The sequence below is a fragment of the Tasmannia lanceolata genome, unplaced genomic scaffold, assembly GCF_043159265.1.
Source record: "Tasmannia lanceolata isolate RefF3 unplaced genomic scaffold, GAP_Taslan_0.1 ptg000013l, whole genome shotgun sequence".
Lineage (NCBI taxonomy): Eukaryota > Viridiplantae > Streptophyta > Magnoliopsida > Canellales > Winteraceae > Tasmannia > Tasmannia lanceolata.
In genome coordinates, this window is record NW_027518690.1 from 51,185,354 (window position 1) to 51,199,067 (window position 13,714).

Below are 13,714 nucleotides of genomic sequence, written 5' to 3' on the forward strand. Positions count from 1 at the left end.
GCAAAACGTGAAGCATAGCATTAGGGTAGTTAAAAATAGGTTAATGCTCCAATCCATTTTATGGGATGGCGTGATCCAGTTGCCGGTTTAAAGTTTGAAGTTAACTGGATGAACCATTAGGTCGGTTGAACCACTTTTAACCGGTTCTTATCGGTGTTTAGGCATTTTTTATGTTTTTTGGTTCATGCAAGCCATCGGGGTGGAAATACATATCCCACAATTTAATTTACTCAGAGAACGACAAGGCATCTCTGTCAAGATTAATGGCAAAATCAATTTTGGGTTCCACATGGGGACACGTATGTGCAATGGAGAATGTTGATCTTTTGAGCGGCCCACATGGTCTTGATCCCATGCCAAACAGACACGCCATGATTAAGATGAAGGGCTACAAAATCAATGGTATGGCTTTTCCTGGCAGAACCCTAAACGAGGCTAGATTCATGGATTGCAGCAGGACTAGGATCATCCGATCAGGGTTGTTCCCACGGGCACATAGGGCACACATGGGGCCTAAAAGGCGTCTATTAGGAAGGATCCTAACAGTACTGTCTTTTTGGTTTTGGATAGTCAGTCTCTGTATGGCTGGTTGGGTCAACCTGTAATGTCTACATGATCATCCTTCCAGTCTCCAGTTAAAAATCTAACAAGCATAACCAAGATTCTCCACACTCCCACAAATCAATCACATATCGAGCTTCCCACTGAAATCTTAACAATGCTTATAATTTAAACAAGCAAAGGATATATGACCATTTCGTCATTGCAAATTCAAAACAATGGTTTCCTTCCTTTCAGCATTCCCATCAACTGATCCAAGACCTGAGAACCTCCGTCACGCAGCCCAGAATGCATGAATTCATTAGTTATCCATAACCGGATCCCACCAATCTCAGAAGCTGTGTCCATGGCTAGTTTGAAGTTAACAAACATATCCTCATAATAAACAGCAGCAGCAACTGGCACCTGCAAAAAAACAGGGCGCATAATGTTTAGCTAACAGAAGCAGTTAATGGACCAGTAACAAACAGGACATCAAGAAAGATCCAAAGCATGCAACTAACATGCACCATATTACTGTAATGTAGGCATGTTTTACTCTTGACCCGTTCCATATTATTTTTAGTATTTTTGTTAAACTAAACTTCCGTTAGTTCACTCCAGATCTCTGCAAAGGGTAGACACCTGCCAAAAAAAATTTAATACTTCCCAGGCCAACAGTAGAAGGCTTCTAATTTCCAAACACTCAAGGCAACAAGAGTTTCTTTCCATCAACTGAAAATAAAATTTAATTAAGCCAAAGAAAACAATGACAAAGATATTTCTATTTTTGCAATGGTGTAAGACTTATAAGAGAAGGCCGGAAAACAAGTCCCGACCGAGATGGTTAAAGAGAAAAAGAACGAATAAAACAGACCACCTAGGAGGCTCTCCTCCCCCACAGGAAATGATTGCAGACAATCCAAGAAACATGATACCATTCAAAAAATCTTAAAGCACCCCAACTATGCCAACCAGACCTGGGTTTTCAACATCAGCACCACCAAAATACAGCTTAAGAATGTTGGGACCCTGGGGTTTCCATTATACTTTCTTCTTACCTTTCATTTCTCCATCCAAAATGATCATCGACCACTTCTGATCCAAATCTTGAACTACATAGCCCTAGCCCTCGAACACCTTCCTCATTATAATCCACAAACAAATACTACTAATTTCCCCAAATACCATACTATGATTGGATTTCTTATTCTCGAAGATTATCACCCTCCAAATCACCCAAACAACTGTTTGCTCGTCACAAGCTCCTTCACAGATATCCTCTTGTTTTCACTCACAGCCCAAAGAGTTCTCACCCGTACAACTTTGGATCGCTGTCCACTATTGCTGGAGCTGACTAACTTTGAGGAAAGGAAAAGAAAAGGCGGGGCGACTCACCGGGGTTTGATGACAAAATAAAAAAATGGTATGAGATTTCAGTGGAGGGATGGAAAGGTTTTGTATTGTGCAGAAAGCTGGAAATTTTGAAGAACAAAATTAAAGAATGCCACAAGAAACAAACCAAAGAAAAGGAGGTGTGCAAAGAATAAATCCTAGCCATGCTCATAGACCTTGAAAGATCGGAAGAGGGCCTTCTTCTAGATGGTAATGAAAAAATCAAGAGAGCGCAACTCAAAGGGGAGTACGAGGATATCCTAAGAATGGAAGAGATATGCTGGCGATTAAAGTCCCGGACTCTATGGTCAAAGGAGAAAAGACCACAAAATTCTTCCATAGATTGGCAAGCGCAAGGAAAAGAATCAATTCAATTAACATTTTAATTGAGGATGGAGATCTCATTGAAGACAAATACCGCGTAAAGAATATCATAGTGCAACATTTCCAAAATCTCTACAAAAAAGAATATGAGTGGAGACCAAAGATGGATGGCATGGAATTCAAGAAGATATCCCAAAACCAAATGGATGGAGAGGGAGTTATTAGAGGAGATCAGATTGGCCGTATTCTTCTGAGAAGGGGCAAAGCCCCTTGTCCCGACAGTCTCTCCATTGCTTTCTTCCAAAGACATTGGGATGTTATAAAAGTGGAGGTAAGGTAATAGCTTTTTTTGCTGAATTCCATAAGAGAGGAAGACTGTGCAAGGAATCAAACACTACCTTTATCACTCCAATTTTAAAGGAGGGAGCTTCTGAGCTTTGAATTGAGGGTGGGGATTTCATTAAGACAAAGACCGCATAAAGCATATCATACAACATTTCCAAAATCTCTACAAAAAAGAATACGAGTGGAGGCCAAAGATCGATGGCATGGAATTCAAGAAGATATTCCAAAACCAAAGCAAATGGATGGAGAGGGAGTTCTCAGAGGAGAAAAGATTGGCCATATTCTCCATGAGAAGGGGCAAAGCCCCTGGTCCCGACGGTCTCCCCATTGCTTTCTTCCAAGGATACTGGGATGTTATAAAAGTGGAGGTAATAGCTTTTTTAGCCGAATTCCATAAGAGAGGAAGACTTTGCAAGGAATCAAACACTACCTTCATCACTCTCATTCGAAAGAAAGGAGGAGCTTCTGAGCTAAGAAACTTCCGATCCATCAGCTTAATACATAGCATCTATAAGATATTGGCAAATGTACTAGCAAGGAGGATTAAAGAGGTAATGGAAAACATTATGTCATAGTTGCAGGCCTTTGTGAATGGGAGACAGATATTGAATGGAATACTGAAAGCAAACGAAGTCATGACTCCGGGAAAAGAGAAGGGGAAAGAGGGATAGTCTGCAAAATCGACCTAGAAAAGGCATACGATCATGTGGACTGGGTATTCCTCGACTTCATTCAAGAGAAGATGGAATTTGGGCATAGATGGAGAATGTGGATCACATCTTGCATCTCAACACCATCCATCTCTGTCCTAGTGAACAGGACTTCTGCATGCTTCTTTACTGTTAGAAGAAGAGAGAGACAGAAGATTATGAGTCTCCACTAAAGGGAGCTCACATGAATATGACAAATATATAGAGTCCAACTTAGGGTTACATGCTACAAAGACTATAATTGCCTTCAACAATTCACGTAAAGAGCAAAATACCCTTCATCACTCCCCTCAAGCTGAAGTGTAAGCTTATTACAAAGAAAAACTATAATATCCTCTAAAAACTATAATACCCGTATACACTCCAACCACTCCCCCCTCAAGCTGGTGTCGTGAATACATAGCGAAAAACATAATAAAAAAAGGGCCACCCACTGGGAGAACAACGACGAGATCAACGGCCACCAAAAAACAACAGTCTCCCCCCTAAATCAGCACTATCGCCAGAGCGATCACCACAGATATACTTTTATCAAAAGATGGAACTCAAATATTGCATATGGGCAAGGGTTTATCAGTAGTGTAGTTGAATCTTTGGCTAGAAGCTTGAACTTTCGAATTTTGGATCTTTGTAGAAGCTTGGACTTTGTAAACTTTGGATTTTGGGATCTTTGTAGAAGACTTGGATCTTTGGACTTTGACTCGTTATATGATCAAAGATTTATAGTACTTTGAAGCCTTTAAGATTGATCCAAATCCTTTGGATCTTTGGATGAAGTAAAATGTAGACATTAGTGAGAAGAATGTAGTAGAGAATGCTAAGTAGAAGAATATGGTAATAAAAGAAAGTCATAAGAGAGGTTGAGGGAGAAGTGAGTAGGAAAATAAGGCTTAGATGGGTTTATATGGAGGTGTAAGGGCTTGTAGATGTCCAAAGACACAAAATACTCTTCCAACGGCTATAAAATGGTCAAAAGGTCAAAATGAGGATAAAAATCGTCAAAAATCAAACTAGACGTTATGGGGCATTCTTGTATTTTTTTCTGAAAAAGCAGTATTTCGGCTGTCGCCCCGTTTCGGCTGAAACACTATGTTTTGTCCGAAACGGAACGAATCCGGAACAAAACGGTAATATACAGTTTCCGTTCCAGATTTTAGTCTGAAACGAAATGTTTCGTCCGTTTCAAACGAAACAAATTTCATAACTATTAGGGGTCATGCCAAAACCCCATCTTACCTAACAAAAAAAGGGACCTGCCATTTATTATTACCAAAAAATAGAAAAATAAGAAAAAAGGAAACTCCAACATTTAATGAAGAATTACGGAAGGCAACACACCTGGTTATTATTCAATGTAGCAACGTTGTATAGTGGAGGCCAATCCTCCTTTTCAGCCAATAAATGAGCAGCTTCCTTAAAATGCCTCAAGGCATGAATTTCGTCAAACATCCACGGGAATATCATCTGTAGCCAGCCATAGGATTGTGAATCAGATAAATGCTACAGAGCACCGACGTAAGTGAAAAGATCCTTCAAGGCATATGGATACACAAACAATATTAGTTAACATGTGTCTATATTAGCTAAATACTATAGATTCAATTGGGCATTTAGCTATGGTGATAAGATATGAATTAGCAAAATACTGCAGGGATTTAGCTATGATATGGACGCAGATTAGCTAAAAGCCATTGATTATAATAATATCTATAGCATTTATCGCCCATACCTGGATATGGATATAGATGTGAATACACATACAGAGAGTGCAGATATGACACCACTCTTTGAGATATCAATGGCATGGATTCATATATGGGCACAGATACAGGGAGCAAAGATACATACCTGTATTTTCTGAAAACTATGAAACAAATATGGATATAGGTATCACATACCACGAGATGTGATACAAGACACATATTAGTAAGAAATTAGAAAACTAGAGTTAACATACAAAAATGACTTATGAGTATATTAGTTATATCCATATTTCATTTGCATGAAACAATACTTCACGTTTAAATATATTTAATGGTGACCCATCATATCAGTGGTCTCGATTGCCAAACATGTGTCTTAAGGTTACAATAGATTATAACAGTCCATGCACGAACACAATAGCTTTATTGCAATTATATGCCATTAAATTATTTACTCTTCCCACTACAATTACGAATGTTTTACATCTTCAAACAAAAACAATAGATTTATTACAATTACATGGCATCAAATTATTTACTCTTGCAACTACAATCACAAATGTTTTACATCTTCAATCTAAAATTCATTACATATATATTTTTATGATCTAAGCATCATAAAGTTTTCTTATCCAATTTTTATGTTTTCCTTATACTATTCCTATATTTTATCCTATTTTCCAAATCTTTTTATTAACTTATGCTTTATCCTATCTTCCAAATCTTTTTTATTTACGTTGAGTCAAGTTTTATCATTTTTTTTTGCATCATAAGCAAACTTAATTAGAAAAAGGCAAAACAGCACTCACGGGTCAAGCTGGTCACAAACTAGGCAAACAGGAACACACGAAACTAAGACTCCAACACAATTTGAAAAACAACAAAGGATATCGTGTTGGGTCTAGCAACTCCCACTCTAGCCAGGGTGTACGCTTCCTTGCTAGCAGATTGATGAATGCATTGGAACCTCTGTCTCATTGGAGCCTTAAGTAGATGGGCTTAACTAATCTCTTGTAGCCTCTGAAGATAAGACAACACCTCTTATGTAGGCTAGGGAAGAGAAATAGAAGAAAGAGGAGAAAAGACAAGAAGAAGAGGAAGAGAAGAAGAGAATGAGAAGAATAGAGGAGAAAAGGGGGAGGAGGATGAGGAAGAAGAATAGAAATTGGGGGAGAAGAGGAGAAATATGTAGAGGGGAGAAATCTTAATCAATCATTAATCATCAAAATATGAAAATCTCTACTACATGAGGCCTATATATAGGAAATGGAAATAAATTCCCTAGAAAATAAATGCCTAAAACTAAAAACATGGAAGTAAAATCCTAAAAGCTAAATAACATGGAAATGAAAATCCTAGATACTAAATAATATAGAAATAAATCCTAATGGGCAAATATGCCTTTTATTGGGCCTATAATCTGCATCATTCTCCTCCTTTTGAAAAGAACTCGCCCTCGAGTTCTAGTCCGCATGGATCAAATGTGTAGACAATCAACACGAATAATAGCAATAGTAACCGATCGTAGTCTCTCATGTATAATTCTCTTGTTACCCGTGAAAGAGATATGAGATGCTGGTAGAGAGATGGAGAAGAAATAATCCATGTAGAACCATCAGAACAGAAACCTCTCCTAAGAATCAAAGAAGTTGGAAAGATGGCAACACACTCCTCCTGGATCGGCGTAATAGCTATGGGCAGTACCAATCCATGATCATCCTCCAAAATGTCAATTTCAAGAAGTTCATCTGTTGATATCTTATGTGGCTCAAAGAAGTCAAACGGACAATCCTCCTGATGATCGTCATGTGCAGTGAAATCCTCGGTCTCATCCACCATAATCATCTCAAACTAAACATCGATGGTAGAATCAACACTTGCACTACGCTCCCGTAATGATGTGGAATAGACATCCTCAATGGAATGCTTGTGCTCTCCATGCTCTGTCAAAGCCTCATCAATCACTGGACTCTCTAACTGTATATCTGTCATCTCTGACTCTGCATCTGCCGTCTCGGACTTAGTATCTGACATAAGCTCGGGCTCAACGTCTATAATGGTCTCACAAACAATGGCGGCTGGATCATCATGTGGCTCCTCAATAGTGTTAGCAAATTCCTTCTCCCCTTCTTGAGAACTAACATCATCAACATGTGGTAGGGCCGTAGGGGAGAAGAAGTAGCTAAGTGGCTCTGCAAATCCCACTCAGGCATGCGACGCTCTAGATATCTATTTGCTGCTTCAATTTTGACTTCTCTTTCACATCGAGCAGCTTTTTCACGCATCAATCTTTGTTTATACGTTTGCTCATGTTTCAATCTTTGTTCATACTGATATGCATAAATCCTCGTGAACTCATAATGAACCTCTTCCTCTAGACGGAATGTGGCTTGCTGCTCAAATTACTACGCTCTAGCATAAAGAATCACCATTTCGAACCGGCGTCATTGTATACTGTATACTTGACTCGATGAATGGTTATTCGATAATCATAACCATAGTACTTATGGTATGCATCAAGCGCCTTGATCCATTGTAAACATGCATCCTCGAAATCTCGACAGGGATAGTAGTAGTCATCGTAACCATAGAAATATGGAATGCGTGGTGCGGTAAAATATAGATCTTCGTATCCATCAAAATATGGAACAACTGGTGGAGTCATTATGGGATGGATCAACGTCGCATGGTCTGATAAGAAATCTGCGAAAATCAGTCGTCAGATCTGTCCGTGAGGTCGAAAGAAACACAATGCTTTCACAGATCTCAGATCGGACACTCGGTTGGCTTGGATCAGAAGTTGGACCAAAATTGATGAATGATGAAAGTTGGCTGAAGTAGTAGTTGTGCTTGTTGCTAGCTGCTGAAAGTGGCTGGATAGACTCTTCAAGTTGTCACAAACAACTTTCGTGTCGACAGCGAGACCAAATTCTAAGCGGAAATTACCCAAGTGAGGAGAGAGAAACCAAGTGGAGAGAGAAGAAAGACTTGAGAAAGAAAGAGTGTAGAGAGAGAGAGATAGAGAAACAGTGGAGAGAGTGAAGAGAAAAAAAAATTCTATTTTTTTCCTTTTTCTTTTTCTTTTCTTTCTTTTCTTTTCTCCTTTTCTTTTATTTTCTTTTTTCTCACTCACTCACTCACGTGACATTTCTTTTTTCTCACTCACTCACGTGACACCCTGTCACATGAGTCACTTAAGGAGGAGGAGGGGGGACAAAGGAGAATTGTGGGGTTATTTCCTTATGTAAAAGGTACCTCACTAAGGATCTGGAGAAAAGCCCTTTCATGCAAACAAGTGGTCGAAGAAGAGGAGTTTTGTCCGGCGACGGTGACAACGACGGGAAGATAACAACCACGTCGACGGTGGCTACTCACGCTGTGGTGAAGAGGGTTTGGTGAGGTGGTGTTGCCCGCGGGCTTAGGGTTTAAGGAGGAGAGGAGGGGTAGGCGGTGGTGGTAATTGCTTCTCAGGTTGGGCATAGGTTAACAGAGAAGGGGAGTAGGGGGTTTGTTGAAATGGGAGAAAGGAAGGAGGGCAAGATGTGTGGGGGCTGCTGGGATCAGTTAAGAGGGTTTGGGCGTGGATAGGCTTTGGGGCCTGAGAAGAACTGAAAGTTGGAGATTGGGGCTGGGTACTAGCGTGGATGGTTTTGGGTTGTGTGGGAAGGGTTTAATGAAGGGACAAGAGGGTGAAAGAAGGCATGCTTGGATCTTTCGGTCTAATACCAAATGATGTAGGCTAGGGAAGAGAAATAGAAGAACGAGGAGAAAAAAAGAAGAAGAGGAAGAGGAAGAGAAGAAGAGAATAGAAAAGGGGGAAGACGGAGGATGAAGAAGAATAATAGAAATTGGGGGAGAAGAGAAGAGAAATTTGTAGAGGGGAAAACTCTCAATCAATCTTTAATAGACTAAAAATCTCTACTACATGAGGCCTATATATAGGCAATAGAAATAAATTTCCATGAAAAATAAAAGCCCTAAAACTAAAAACATGGAAATAAAATCCTAGAAACTAAATAACATGGAAATAAAAATCCTAAAAACTAAATAGCATAGAAATAAATCCTAATGGGCAAATATGCCTCTTATTGAGCTTATAATCTGCATAAACCTCTTGATCCTAGATTGCCAATGCCGGAGCCATCAAAGTTCAATTTAATGGAACCCAAAGGAGGATGAGCCCATCGGAGGGTAAGAATATCTCTTGCCACAACACTAGGCATCAAATATCTCAATGTCTCCTCAGCTTAGAACAAGTACAATCAAATAACTTAAAGGTGACTTCCAGCTAAACAACATGGTTAAACATAACATGCTCAACTCTACCATAAAAGATACTTCTTTTACTTTCCTTTGACAGAGTCCAAATAATGGTTGGGAGACAAATATTTCGCAGTAGTTTTCCCCCTCGCCGTCCACAGGTGGAAAGCCTAATCTTCAACCAAATCAACAATTGATCTAAGTTTGACCAAGGCCACCTCAAATAACAAGGGTGTACTCTACAAATGCTTGGCAACCAAGGAATGAATCAAAAGGAGGTCAATGGACTCCGTGTCGACATAACACAAGAAGCAGTGATTGTCAACAACCCTAGCTCCTACAATGTATTAAATGTTCCATGGTTAGAATCTTATCTAAACATGCAGTCAAATAGAAAGCTAGAATCTAAAGGGGTGCAGGCATAGATCAACCTTCGTTCTCCAAACTGTTGCCAGGGTGTAGAAAGACTTAACCGAAAAGGAAATTGAGAGGACTCACCTCCATATTCGTCAGTCATGACCAAATCTTCTAATGTACATCCCATTCATCTTGACCCAAAGTTTTGCCACCATCTCCACCTTGAGCTCGAGGAACTTCCTTTAGAAGGGTATACATGAAGATATGTTTCCCTCTTCTGTTTCTCTCCAATATTCTTTCCTCCTTTCACCCTACAAACCTTTATGTGGCTAACCACCAGCAACTTTAACATCATATCAAAGTGAGTATTCTAGACCTTTTTCAAATTGTTTTTTTTTTTTAATGGTAGATCTTTTTCAAATTGTAGAAGATGTAGAAGATAAAGATCCTAAAAGGTATGTGAATCGACTACGAATCCTTAACTCTCTTCTCTACCTTTTTTTGAAATGAACTCTCCTCTCTACTTTCTATCCTCAAACCCTATATGTACTTAGGGGTGTTCATTATTCGGTTAAAACCGAATAACCAAACCGAACCAAATTGGTTCGGTTGGTTCGGTTCGGTTTCGGTTTTTATTTTTTTGGAAATTCGGTTATCGGTTATCGGTTTCGGTTATTTAAAAAAAAATTCGGTTAACCGAAATTATGATAAAAACCATTATTTTTTCAAAAAAAAGTGCTATATGGGCATTCTGTAGGATGATCAAAACCGTTCATTTGATTGATCACAACTTAATTAGGTTGTGCACAAAAAATCATTTCAATTGGATGATCCTAGCCCTCCGATCGAAACCAAGATTTTGCTTTTTTCCCTCTTTTTCTCCCACTATTCGGTTATTCGAATTTTTAATCGGTTCGGTTTCGATTACCGAAATTTGATAACCGAAATTATTTCGGTTATCAAATTTCGGTTATTTCGGTTCAGTTATAACCGAATAACCACCCCTAGATGTACTAGAAACCTTAGATTATGTTCATAATTTCTAAACCCTAGTTCTTTGTTTCCTTCTAAAACCGTAGTTCTTTGCCTCTTTTTAAAACCCTAGTCTCTAATTTATTCAAAATTCATCTTTTTAAAACCCTAGCCTCTAATTTATTCAAAATCCAGCCCTACGCATGTGCCTTCGACCTGTTTGAAAATTTGTCCATCTTTAAACCCTAGTTATCCAAATTTGAGTGATGAACCCTTTATCTAAATCCTAGTTCTCCAAAACCCTAATCATTGTCATCTTCTTTTTCAAAACCCATAATATACTCTTATTCTATAGACGTTCTTCTTGAACCATAGGCCTTTATCTTTTCTCTTAGTGCACAATCAATGTATAGGTTCTTCTTGGACTATTGTGCCCTGAATTATTCTGGTTGGTCAAGGAGGAATATGCATTATGGAAACTTTCATCCTTTACAAGAATACTGTAGTGCGGCCTGCTGCGCTTCCATAAAGAGTCGACTGTTATGCCTTCTTGTTTGTGGACTGCTGCGTGTTCATGATGTTGATGTCCTCTAATTCACAATTGTTATACTGTGAATTTGGTAGAGGAAGTGGATGAGTGACATGAAGAGACTGCGTCAATTGATATCTCAGAATGAAGTATCCGAAGCTAGATTGGATAAATTTGTTTCAAGGCATGATGTTATCCATGCTTTATCTTGACGAGGAGTGTGTGAGTTAATTTAGAGTAGGAAATCATATTTATGCTTCAGTGTCTTTTAAGTATTTGATTTAGTTTACTTAGTTTAGTTTGATAGGGCCCATCATTGGATGGCCCTAATGGCAATGATGTAAATTCTGTTAAGTGACTTGTATAAGAGAATATGATGGGTTCTGGGGTGAGCACTTCACTGTCCACGACCTCCCTCGCTTCTTTTCACCCTCCTTTCTTGTCTTCTCTCCGTCCCATATTCTCTCCTCCTTTCTCCTTGAGAACCTTTGTGTGGACAACCATCACCAACTTTTAACAGAAACCTTCTGGGGATTGTTACCCAAAACTGAGTCCCAGGCTGCATTTTGGCCCACATCCTTGTTTTGAAACAATGGTTACGGGTTGCACTTTAGTGAAGGTAATGAGGCTATTCTATTCTAATATAGAAACGTCCTTGAAATCATTTATGAAATGCAAGTGCCTCAAGGCATTTTTATTGAGGCACTTGTATCATAAATTAATAGTTTTTTAGTCAACTCAGATTTTTTGTTTTCTTCTTTTCATTAAGGTGGATATGAAATTACTATTAGGGTTCATTCCAATCGATGTAAAACTTAGGCAAAACAAAGGTTTACGGAGTCATACATATTCATGCGTGTTCGAATTAACGTAAACTGTGTTTTACCAAAGTTGCCCTGAATTAAAATTCCAAAGCCTCCCTAATTTACGTTAGATGGCCGTATAGTTTTTTGTTACATTTGGGCCTGAATTTAATTCCAAAACCGACACGGCCTAAACCTTTTCGCCCTCTCTTCCAATTTTTCTCGTGTCTCGCACCTTCACCCTCTCTGCTTCCCAATCTCTCCCAAAGCCATCTCCCACCGACAGCTATGCTCAACTACCATCCTCTCTCTCTATCTCTCTGGTCTCAACTGTCATGTCTTCTTCTCCACCACTCATCCCACCTCTACAACAGCTCTCCCTCCATTCCCAACCATAGAAACAAAACTCTCCTTGGATTCATCCACCCAACTGCTCTCCCAATCTTTGGAGGTTCTTGGTATGACTGATGTTTTAGGTTTTCTCTTTTTCTTAACATTCGGGTTATTTTATTAGGTACAGAAGTATAGATTGGGAAAGTATGCCCGGAGAGAAGCCAGGCAAGAAGAAAGCAAAGTAGGTGAGTCATTGATGTTTTCATTATTTGTTTTTCTTTCTATAAAAGCTGGGCTGTTGGCTGACTGGTTTGTATCAAATGGAACAAAGCAAAATTTCGAAATCAACAAGGAGTTGTCATTTTAAAAAATTGGAGGATAGGTTGGCCAAGAAGTTATAAATAGATCTGTTTTATTTTTATCTTACAGGAAATCTCTGTTTTATTTTTATCTCACAGGAGTTCTCTGTCCCTCTTGAATTTTTGTTTTATATTTCCTTATCAATAAAGTTGTGATCATTCAACAAAAAAGAAGATCGGTCCCTTGAATTTACGAAAAAGTCTGCTATAGTATCTGAAAGTTGAATTGACTGAAGAAAGAAGATGAAAAAAAAAACACTACGCACACATCTATTAACAATCTCTCTAATGTTTTACCTCTCCTGTGAATAATACAGGACGCCCTTCTTTTGCAGCCTTGATTGCATCAAACATGTTCTCAAATTCAACCCTTACTCTGTGTGCAGACCAACGTGATGAGAATCCCTACTTGTCAAAAGCAGTAAAAAGTTAGAGGCAACTTCCCACATAATAAAACAATCAGACAGAGACAAATTACCATTCAAGAGTTCAGCAAAACATGGCTTGGAGTCCTAATTATTCTTAAAAGAGGACAGAGAAGATTACTTGGCAGTATATGGACTCATGCAAAAGAACATAAAGTGGATTTGTGTCAAATGCCATCCAGTTCTCGAACTGCACCATCAACATGCACTTAATCAGCAGTGAAAAATGGTGGTGTAAAGCTGCTAATCCTTTGGGAATATAGAGAAAAGAAAAGAAATAATCCAACATAGACAATCAGCTAAAATTTAAACCGGTATGCTAGGAGCAGATGCTAATTAATAATTCAGAACCAGTCCATGGATATGTAAAAAAAGAAGATACAAATAAAGTTATAAGACATATAATTGTATATTGATCGTATCCAGACATAGGGTTGGATACAACAGTACCATTGATGTGCATGTGTACACGAAAGAAGTTCAGCATGGTTGACAACAAAAATGCAATTCTCAAAAAGACAATATAATATAGTCATGGCAGATCTCTCTGTCACACACGCGTGCGCGCACACACACACTCACAGGTCCGACCCACTTTGCTTGACCGGATCAGAGAAGCGTAGCCAGTAGACCCTCCGTTGAAGGAGGTTCAGAGAGAG

The 13,714-nt window shown here is 38.9% G+C and overlaps 1 protein-coding gene across 1 annotated transcript in view; it reads right to left on the reverse strand.

Annotated features, from left to right (window-relative positions):
* Positions 1 to 602: 602 nt before the first annotated feature.
* The window catches only part of LOC143890532 (alpha/beta-Hydrolases superfamily protein), a 33,493-nt gene continuing 20,381 nt past the window's right edge, over positions 603 to 13,714 (reverse strand). The window contains exons 7-10 of the mRNA XM_077395270.1: positions 13,177 to 13,245; positions 12,928 to 13,035; positions 4,653 to 4,778; positions 603 to 966 (exon numbers count right to left, since the gene is read on the reverse strand). Of these exons, the coding sequence (XP_077251385.1) occupies positions 772 to 966; positions 4,653 to 4,778; positions 12,928 to 13,035; positions 13,177 to 13,245 (498 nt within the window). The 3' untranslated portion in view covers positions 603 to 771. The remainder of the gene's footprint in view (positions 967 to 4,652; positions 4,779 to 12,927; positions 13,036 to 13,176; positions 13,246 to 13,714) is intronic.